This window comes from Mus caroli, chromosome 6 (assembly GCF_900094665.2).
Source record: "Mus caroli chromosome 6, CAROLI_EIJ_v1.1, whole genome shotgun sequence".
NCBI classification, from domain to species: domain Eukaryota; kingdom Metazoa; phylum Chordata; class Mammalia; order Rodentia; family Muridae; genus Mus; species Mus caroli.
In genome coordinates, this window is record NC_034575.1 from 43,473,401 (window position 1) to 43,483,243 (window position 9,843).

At 43.0% G+C, this 9,843-nt stretch overlaps 1 protein-coding gene and 1 pseudogene across 1 annotated transcript in view; both read left to right on the forward strand.

Moving 5' to 3' along the window:
• Window positions 1-3,132: 3,132 nt before the first annotated feature.
• On the forward strand, window positions 3,133-3,454 carry LOC110295545 (annotated as a pseudogene).
• A 1,721-nt stretch (window positions 3,455-5,175) lies between these two features.
• Window positions 5,176-9,843, forward strand: part of Malsu1 (mitochondrial assembly of ribosomal large subunit 1) — an 11,431-nt gene continuing 6,763 nt past the window's right edge. Inside the window, exons 1-2 of the mRNA XM_021164653.2 lie at window positions 5,176-5,478; window positions 6,463-6,641. Of these exons, the coding sequence (XP_021020312.1) occupies window positions 5,241-5,478; window positions 6,463-6,641 (417 nt within the window). The 5' untranslated portion in view covers window positions 5,176-5,240. The remainder of the gene's footprint in view (window positions 5,479-6,462; window positions 6,642-9,843) is intronic.

A 9,843-nucleotide genomic window follows, 5' to 3' on the forward strand; every position in this document is an offset into this window, starting at 1 on the left:
AGAGAGAGAGAGAGAGAGAGAGAGAGAGAGAGAGAGAGAGAGAGAGAGAGAGACTTGCCTGATTTTTTTTTTAAATGCATGTGAGTCCTCTATCTGCATGTATACCTTCCTGCCAGAAGAGGGATCACATTTTAGACGTCTGTGAGCTATCATGTGGTTGCTGGAAACTGAACTCAAGATTTCTGAAAGAGCAGCCAGTTCTCCTAACCGCTTGGCTTATATTTCTAAGAGACAAGGTCCCTGAGCCTGCTGCTCAGCCCAGCTGGTGGTCAAAGTGTGATGTTTCTTATGGAACATACAACAGTATTTTACAGGACCCAACTCTTCCCAACACAACACAGTGCTTGTGGCTGACCCACAACATCCCTGGTTTCAGGAACAAAGTTGACTGATTGCTAATTTGCTTTAGGACAGCTTCCAAGCCACAGATCACCCCACTTATCCGGACTCTTTAGCCTTGGGCAGCACAAGCAAAAATCCTAAGCAAAGACCCTTCTTCCAACCTACTGATATGTTCTGTCTGCCTTTGGGTATTATACTGTCACTTGTTAATGTATACTTGGTGGGATCTCTCTCTCTCTCTCTCTCTCTCTCTCTCTCTCTCTTACTTACTTTAAGATTCATTTATTTATTTTATGTATTTGTGTACACTGCCACTGTTTTTCAGACACACCAGAAGAGGGCATCAGATCCCATTACAGATGGTTGTGAGCCACCATGTGGTTGCTGGGAATTGAACTCAGGTTCTCTGAAAGAGCAGTCAGTGCTCTTAACTGCTGAGCCATCTCTCCAGCCCGGGGATTTTTCTAATAGATTTTATACAAATGCCTAAATCTGAAGCATTTCTTCCTGTAGCTGGCTTTGCTACTTTGTGGATTCTTCTTTTCCACCATTTATCCCACTGTTTGACCCCCTATCAGTAGATAGGAGAGAAAGAAGGACAGAGGGGAGAGAGAAATAGAGATTTTTGAATCTAATTTATTTCTTCTTGTTTCTGAGTTGCTTGTAGTCAGTCTTTGCTACCTTTTGGGTTGTTCTTTTTTCCACCCTTTATCCTCCAACCCCAGTTTCATCCCCTATCACTAGATAGGAGAGAAAGAAGGACCAGGGAGGAGAGATGGAGAGGGCTCTGAATCTAATTTCTTTTTTGTTTCTTCTTTGACATGACTATTAATAAACCAATCCTCCCCCCAATGACCAACAACCACCCACCCACCCTGCCTCTCAGGGCACTAGCATTTATGTACCCTGAAGTTCAAGTTCCAAACATCACACAGTTGCAGAAATTATCTGCAGTTGGCAAAACCATGCCTTCACTAGAGCTCAAGGCAAAGCATCGTCAGCTGTTGTGGGCAGTCTGAAGCAGCCTCACAGCCCTATACCTTCTGGGATTAAAATAAAAAGTTTCTTATAATATTTTTGTGCTTTTTAAAGAAACCAAAATTCCAGAATTCTCAAAATATCTTCCCCATGAAGCCAATTCATAGCAAAATACTATATAGTCAAGCTCTACATAATAGTTCTCTGACCAATGAGAATGTTACTGAGCAAATCTTACAGGTAATATTGTTTATGAAAAAGGGAACATGATATGCATTCCCTGGCTGCTACATGTTTACAGTCTAGGATGAATGAAGCAGGAACACAAATAACACAACGGACAATGTGATATCAGAAGTTCAAGTTGTCATGGAAACGATGTAAATGCTCTCTATGAGACTATGGGGATAAAGTGAGGTCTGCATGTTGGTCCCAGAAGATTACAATGCCTGGTAATGGTTTTGTTTGTTTGTTTGTTTGTTTTGGTTTGGTTTTTTTTTTGAGACAGGATTTCTCTGTATTGCCTGCTAATGTTTTAACTTATTTTATGTCTGACATTTGTACAATGGAATTGCTTAATGATGCCATTTTTCAGAGCCTGTTTCTACAGCTGACAATGTAAACTATACTGATTTCCTTGTGATCACATAAAGTTCTATAGCATTTGCAGATAATTCTTGACAACAAATACAAGTGAGAATACACCTCTGGGATGATCATGTGGAAATGCAGGACAGATGGCAAACATGGCAAGAAAGACCAACTTCATACCCACGGGGAAATGAAACTGAAGAAGAAGGGACGGGAACTCGAAGATAGATAGAGAAGATAGCCTCATCTGTAATCATTTACTTTTCTTATGTAACAGAACGATTGTAAATATTTGTAAGTCTTTGGAGTGGCTCACACAGGTACATATGCTACTTCTGCATTTATTTATTTTGTGACAGGGTTTTATCATGTAACCTTGGTTGACCTTGAACTTACTATGTAGACCATGTTGTCTTGAACTCACAGAAATCCACCTACCTCTGCCTCCCAAGTGTGGGACTAGAGCCATGCACCACCACTCCTGGCAAATTTTTTGAATTTGATAAAACATCTCCCAACATTAATGCTTGGTGTTCCTTTTTTTCCTTTAAAGGATTAATAGTATCAAATACCAGGGGGATCCTTACTATGTGTTTGGTGGTGTCCCACTATGTATCTGGGGCTGCTCAGGAAGCTTTTTTTCTCAGATACTTGGCTCTTGCTTCAGCTTGTCCTCTAAGTATATGACCCTGGTCACTCCAGTGTTCTTACTGAGGTGACCTCTACACTGCTGCCCACTGGTGGAAACTTCATGCAAGGGTTGTAGGTGATAGACTGACCCAGTCCTCTGTCAGGCCTTTACTCTCCTGTCTGTGTCCCACTTTAATCCAGAATAGTAGATGTTCTTTGTGGGATTTCATGTATATGATGTATCTTGATTGTATCTATTCCCACATCTCCCCCTTCACTTTCCTAAACACCCCTCCCTCTGTAATATCCAAAATAAATTTAAGACTACCCCATACCTTCCCCCTTCAAAATGACTTTCCAAACTGTACTAGCAGGCCAAGTACAGAGCCAGATTAAAAAAGTTGGCTAACTAAACAAATATAGAATCATAGTTTTAACGGTCAAAAACAAGAGTAACAATTCCCCTGCCCTGCCTCACACTAAAAACACAAGGACAGACAAAATAAAGAGTCACCCTACACAAACCACCAATGTCTAAAAAAGGTTATTGGCTACACCAATTAAAATAAGTCAAACAGCTCAGGGGTCACGATGGGCAGCAAGATGGCTTCTACCACCAGGGTCGTGCAGGTAGTGCTCCACATGCTCCATTAATAAAGTTCCCTAACAGAAGAGACAAACCTAAGCTCAGTGCCTCAGAAGCTTTGGGGTCTGCTGCACTCCCCTCCCACTCCTCTGTCATTTCACAGCATTCTAAAGGAAGTACGTCCCCTGATTCACTAATGCACCAGGGGCCACCAGACACTGCAAAAATTATAAAATCATTACCTCAGAAATACAGAAGGAAACCTATATCTCAAGAGGAAATGGAATTTATCCAGCATGGGGGTCCAGAGTGATCATCGTGGCTGCTGCTTGTGATCAGACAGAAGGATTCGCTTTACAATAAAGGACTTCCACAATGTCAAATGAAAAGTCATATATTAAACAACCTTAATAAATATTCTGTAAACAGAATGAAGTATAGAAACCCCAGGTGGTCGCTTGTATCTCCTGCATTATGTATCTTGGTCAGATGCCCCACAAGCTGACCTGTACACTTATTAAAGTCTACATTTTTAAATGCTACAAAAAAAAAAAAAAAAAAAAAAAAAAAAAAACAAAATAAATACTAACAAGGTTGCGAAGAGATCCTTCTCAAGATGAGTTCCTTCTTAGTTTAGGACTAGTTTACACACCAAGATTCTGTCTGAAAAGAAGGAAGGAAGGAAAAAAAAAAAGAAAGAAAGAAAGCCAAACTATCCTGGTGCCTATATCCGGCCCTTACAAAGGTATAAAAAGTGTGTTCTTTCTTTGTTCTGGGTCTCTCCTCCAGCCTGTGTGCTGAGAGGGGGTTCCCTGACATGTTGGATAAGTAAAATCCTCATGTGTTTTGCAATGATGGTGGTCTCTGTGCTCTTTGTGGGTGAGGGTCTTTTAGCAAGCTATAACACCTCCTTCATGTCCTTTCTCTGTATAGCCCACTGAGTTTAATTAGTGCTATCTTTATGCACATGGGTGTTCATGGTTTTTTGTTTTGACTGGAGTTACAGTGCTAGGCATGGATTCCCTCCTGTGAGGCAGGGCTCAAATCTAATCAGAAGGTGGTTGGCTGGCTAACCCCATAACTCATGCACTATTGACTCAGTGGGTGCATCTTGCCTGGCAGTGGAATTATCACTCAGGGTAAGTCCACTGATGGCTTTTCTCCCCCCAGTGACCTGCATGCCACCTCCTGACTCCATGAAAGCTGGACAGCAGGTAAGAAGGTTTTAGATTAGTTCCAGCTTGAAAATAAGGAGTGTTGTCTTCACCAATATGTATGGTCTTACCATCTAGTTGTGGGAGACAACCAAAAATAGCCTAGCTTGTTTTTAGGTGGGCCCATAGCTGCCCTGACCAGTAATGTAGGATGATAGTATCCCAAACCCAGCACTGAGATCTTCATTTAATGACCCAGATCTTCCATTTAAAAGCAATCAATACTTAATTCCTATCTGACAGGGTTAATTTCTGCATATTTGGGGGAGAGGAAAAGGAGAAAGGAGAGAGCTAGTGAGGGTTTGAAGGGGCTGGAGAGAGTGGGAGGGAAGAAGGGAGAAAAGGAAAGGAGAAAGAAGAGGAGAGAGAGAGGTAGGAACCCTTTAATTCCTTTAAGATGTATTTATTTATGTATGCCTACAAGACAGAAGAAGGCATCAGATCCTATTATAGGTGGTTGTGAGCCACCATGTGGTTGCTGGGAATCAATTCTCAGGACCTCTGAAAGAGCAGACAGTGCTCTTAACCATAGAGCCATCTCTCCAGCCCCATAAAGATTATCTGGGCTCACTTTTTTTTCCCTCTTCCTTCCTTTCTTTTCTTTCTTTCTTTTTTTTAAAGAGAGACAAGGTTTGTCTGTGTATCCCTGGGTGTCCTGGAACTCACTTTGTAGAATAGGCTGGCCTTGAATTCAGAGATCTGCCTCGGCCTCCCGAGTGCAGAAAGTCAAAGCGTAAACCACCACCATCCACAAGGTCCTCCTCATTCCTTAAACTACTCCCCAGGCAATCACTCTAAATCAACATTTCCGGTTACAGACCCGCCCACTTCGTGACGTAGAATCCCGGAGCCGCCCGGAAGCTCCGCCACCTCCTCCCAGAGAAGTAGCAGCGACAGCTATGAGTCCGGGCTGGTCGCCCGCGCGGCGTTTGTGGCCGCTGCTGTTGCGCAGGACGGTCTTCCAGAGAGCCGGCCCCACAGTGGCTTCGGTTCCCTGGCTTCCGCGGCTGGCAGAGCGATGGCTTCCCGCGGGGCCCGCGACCTGTCTGACCCCGAGCCTAACCCGCGGCCTGCACCATGGGCCTCAGCCGGAGGAGCGGACCCCTGGCGACGCTCGCCTGCATCCGGGACCCGCAGGTACGCGGGCAGGACAGCTGGTGGCCCGGCCTGACCCAGGCGGCCCTGGGCTTCCCTGTGCGCTTCGGGGGCAAGAGAAATAGCCATTCGTGCAGACGCAGAGCTGGAAGGGATTTGGGAGGTGGTCGGCACCAACTTTGCTTTGCGTAACCGAGAGTCTTAGAGGGAGGTCAAGGTAACGCGCTGTCTTCAAAATTCCAGTCATAGAGCCGGCCACATTCGGCCCTTGGCTTCACAGCCCAGGATCCACCCCGTCTTCACGATCTACCCAGGGTCGTAGCAGGTGGACTGGTTGGTCTTAGTAGCACTAGTCCTAGCAGCCTCGTTTCTTCATATCTGTTGAAGGCTGTGGACCAGGTATTGTCTTGAGAACCCGCCTACCTTACAATATAGTTAAGTAACCTTTTAAATCTGCGATTCGATTTAACGTGTGCCCTAGGATATTGTCCTCTCCCTCAAATCATGCTGCTGGTTGTTGTGTAGCATCTCTGCATTTGTGGAGTGTTGTTCCTTTCAGTACTAGTAAATAGAAAGTCATTTGCTTCTGCTTCCGTTTGGTAATCGCAGTATCCAGTGTCCGTAACCTGAGCATTCTACCTAGGAAAGCTGAGCAGTGCTTTAGGGAACTGTTGTCCGGGTTCAGTTTTAAGCTGGTTTTTGGTTTGGTTGGTTTAGTTTGTCTTGAATGGAGATGGTATTAGGGGTTGGACCCAGGGCCACATACATGCCACCACTGAAGCACACCTTCAGTCTTTTAGTTTAAAAAAAAAAAAATCTTTAGACCTTGTCTTTCTGCGTTGCTCAGCCTAGCATTGAACCTGGGATCCTCCTGCCTGGTGTTCACCAAAGCATTTTAGATATAAATACACTTGTAGGGGGAGCAGTTCCACCGCCTCCAGGAGACGTCGTGTCAGCCTGCTTCTGTAGACACATGTAGGTCTGTATTCTCCTCAGCCATCTGACACAGCGCTTCTGCATTTTCAGATCACATTGGTGCCAAGTTTGACATCGATATGCTGGTTTCACTTCTGAGGCAAGAAAATGCAAGAGACATTTGTGTGATCAAGGTTCCTCCAGAAATGAGATACACAGACTACTTTGTGATTGGGAGTGGGACTTCCACCCGACACTTACACGCTATGGTCCACTACCTTGTGAAGATGGTAGGATGCTCTCCTTTGCTGTGAACCTTTACCTAGAGAGTGACACACAGAGGCTACAGAGGAAGCCCACTTTCTAGAAGTCCCAAGAGTGATTTTTATGGTTTCTCAGAGTAAAATATTTGGGAACAAATACTTATTAGCTCTGTTGAGCCCAGATAATTTCTAATTCATGTCTTTTGTGACAAGGAAAATTAATAACATGAAACAAGCCAGAAGACAGTATGAGTCTGTTCTAGAGCAGCACCTGTGTGATAGCCTCTAGCTATTGAAAGGCTTTAAAAATTATTTAAAAGATTTGGAGGTTTATTTTCATTTTTTATTTCATGTGTATGTCCACAAAAGTCAGAGAAAAGCATGTCGTCTTCCTAGAAATGGAGTTTAAGGACGCTGTGAGCTGCCATGTAGTTGTTGGGAATTGAGCCCATGCTATTAACCTCTGAGTCAACTCTCAAGCCCTTAAAAATCATTTTGAATTAGGTGGGTGTGGTGGGACATCTTTAATCCCAGCTTCTTGGGAGGCAGAGACAGGCAGATTTCTGAGTTTGAGGTCATCCTGGTCTACAGAGTCAGTCCAGGTCAGCCAGGGCTACACAGAGAAACCCTGTCTCCAAAAACAAACAAACAATTTTAAACGATGTGAATGTGTATGTTTCTGTGTGGGTATATGCACATGAGTCACCAAATATGGCTGCCAAACTTGGGTCCTCTACTAAAGCAGCAACTCTCTTACCTGCTCAGCTTTCTCTCCATTCAAATGGTGAGCAGATTCTGAAACCCAGTTCTTCAGTTACACTCGCCATTTTCAGACACCTGATTTCCACATGTGGCTGTGACTTCTACCATACTCAACAGCCATATAAATTTCCATAATTTCCCAAAAGTTCTGGACAATGCTTCTTGTCCTAGTTTGCTTCCTGTTGCTGTGGTAACAACCACGATGGGAGCAGTTTAGGAATGGTGTTTTGTTTTTTTAGCTTGCAGGTTATAGGCTTTCATTAAGAGAAGCCATGTCAGGAATCCACGGCAGGAACTTAAAGCAGAAACCAACAGAAGGACTCTGCTTTCTAGCTTTGTTAGTCTACCTTGTTCAGCTAACAGCCCAGGCCCATCTGCCTAGGTGTTCCCCAAACACTGTGAAGTATTGGGAAGGTAAAAGTGAAGTATATGTAGTCCTTGCCCTGTGAGTTCACGGGTCTCAGAAGAAGGAAGAGGGGTCATTTTCTAATTGGATTGAATGTGATTCAGAGCAGGAAAAAAAAGTGTATGCCCAGCAGCATCCAGCAGATGGTGGCACCATTCTACAGGGGAATAGACACTCTTTGTTAGTAATTGGTCAAAGAAAAGGCAGGTAAGAACAGCTGGGGATGCCTAGACAAGGCCTTGAAAATACAAATGGGTCGAAAACAAACCTAGTGCAATATAGAGTGGAGGAAATGGTCTGTCTTTCTTTCTTTCTTTCTTTCTTTCTTTCTTTCTTTCTTTCTTTCTTTCTTTCTTTCTTTCTTTCTTTGTTTCTTTTTACTGAGAGTTTTTCTGTGTAGCCATGGCTGTCCTGGAACTCACTTCTTATTACCAGACCAGGCTGGTCTTGAACTCAGAGATCTTCCTACTTTGGCCTCTCGAGTACTGAGATTAAAGATATATGCCACCACCACCAGTCAAGTGGAGGAGCATTCTTAGGAAGTATTTGGAGACAGGAAGATCAAGAAAGATGGACAGAGTTGTAAGGCAGAATCTCTCGGATGTGACTGTGGGAGTGGATGAAAATTTACCAAGGTTTAAGGCAGTTGAATATTAAAAAAGAAATAGGTTTTTCAGAGAAGTTGCACAAGAGTAAAGAGGTACAAATTATTTTTTATAAAATGTTTATATGAGAAGGGCAAGAAATAATTTGACTTTTAGTATCTTCCAAATAGAACCACATAGCGGTCAGCCTTTTGTGACTAGTGCATATCACTCAAATTGTGTTGCCAAGGTTCACCTGTGTTTGGTTTTCCTTGTCCAGTGGTGGGGATTGAGCCCAGCGTCTGTGAGTGCTGGTGCTCTGCCATAGAGCTCCCCCAGCCCAGTAGCACCCTGCTGTATGTATATACCTTCTTATTTATCCATTTCCCCGTTAGTAGACACTTGGGTTGTGCCCAGTTCTCGGCTGTTGTGATTGTTGCTTTAAATATGGCCGTAGAACTGTCTATTGCTTTTAACTTTGGATATGCACCCAGAGGTGGAATGTTTGGTTCATACAGTCATTCTGTTTTTAACCTCTTTTAAATTAAAAATTATTATAAAGAACCTATGAATAATAAACATCACACTGTGAAATTAACCAAACTCAAAGTCTTTTATTTCCAAGTCGTCTCATCCGTTGATCCTTGGGGCTAGTTCCTGTAAGTTTTATTAGTGTTTCATGTTTTCAAATAAAGGCTGGATCCATGAGTTTTTTTTTTTTAATAAGGTGAGAGATATTAATCCAATCTAGTTTTTCTATGATAGATGTCCAGTTTTCAGCACCATTTGCTGAATCTGCCATTTCCCCAATACCTGTTTTTTTTTTCTTCTTTAAAATTAAGTAGGCACAGCATAGTTTTAGTTCTGGGTTTTCTACTATCCCACTGATCTACACATCTATTCAGTTATTATGTTTTAGATTTTTAAATTTTATGTATATGAGTGTTCTGCTTGCTTGTATATATATGTGCACCACTTGTGTGTCTGGTGCCTTTGGAGGTCAGAAGGTGGTGGTTGATGTCCTAGCACTGGAGTTAGTGATGGTTGTGAGCCACCATGTGGGTGCAGGGAACTGAGCCAGGCCCTTCAAAAGGAATACATGCTCTTAACCACAGAGCCAGTTGTCCAGCCCCTACTTGTCTATTTGTATACTCATGCCAGGCTGTCTTAGGCTGTCTTCACCATTCCCTCCTCAGTATAATTCAGGGCCAAAGCACTCTTGCTCCTTAGGATTGCTTTGGCTGTTCATAGTATTTTCTTGCTCCACTAATTTTTTTTCTAACCCTGTGAAGTATAGCACTGGAATTTCAATAGGTATTGCATTAAATCAGTAAATTAATTCTGGTAGTAAAGTCATTTTCATACTATCTGCCAATCCAGGAGCAGGGAAAGTCTGTCCTTTTGAGCGTCTTCTGTGATTTTGAGTGTCTTGAAGTTTCTGTTGTAGGGATCCTTCTCTTTGGCTTCATATAACCTT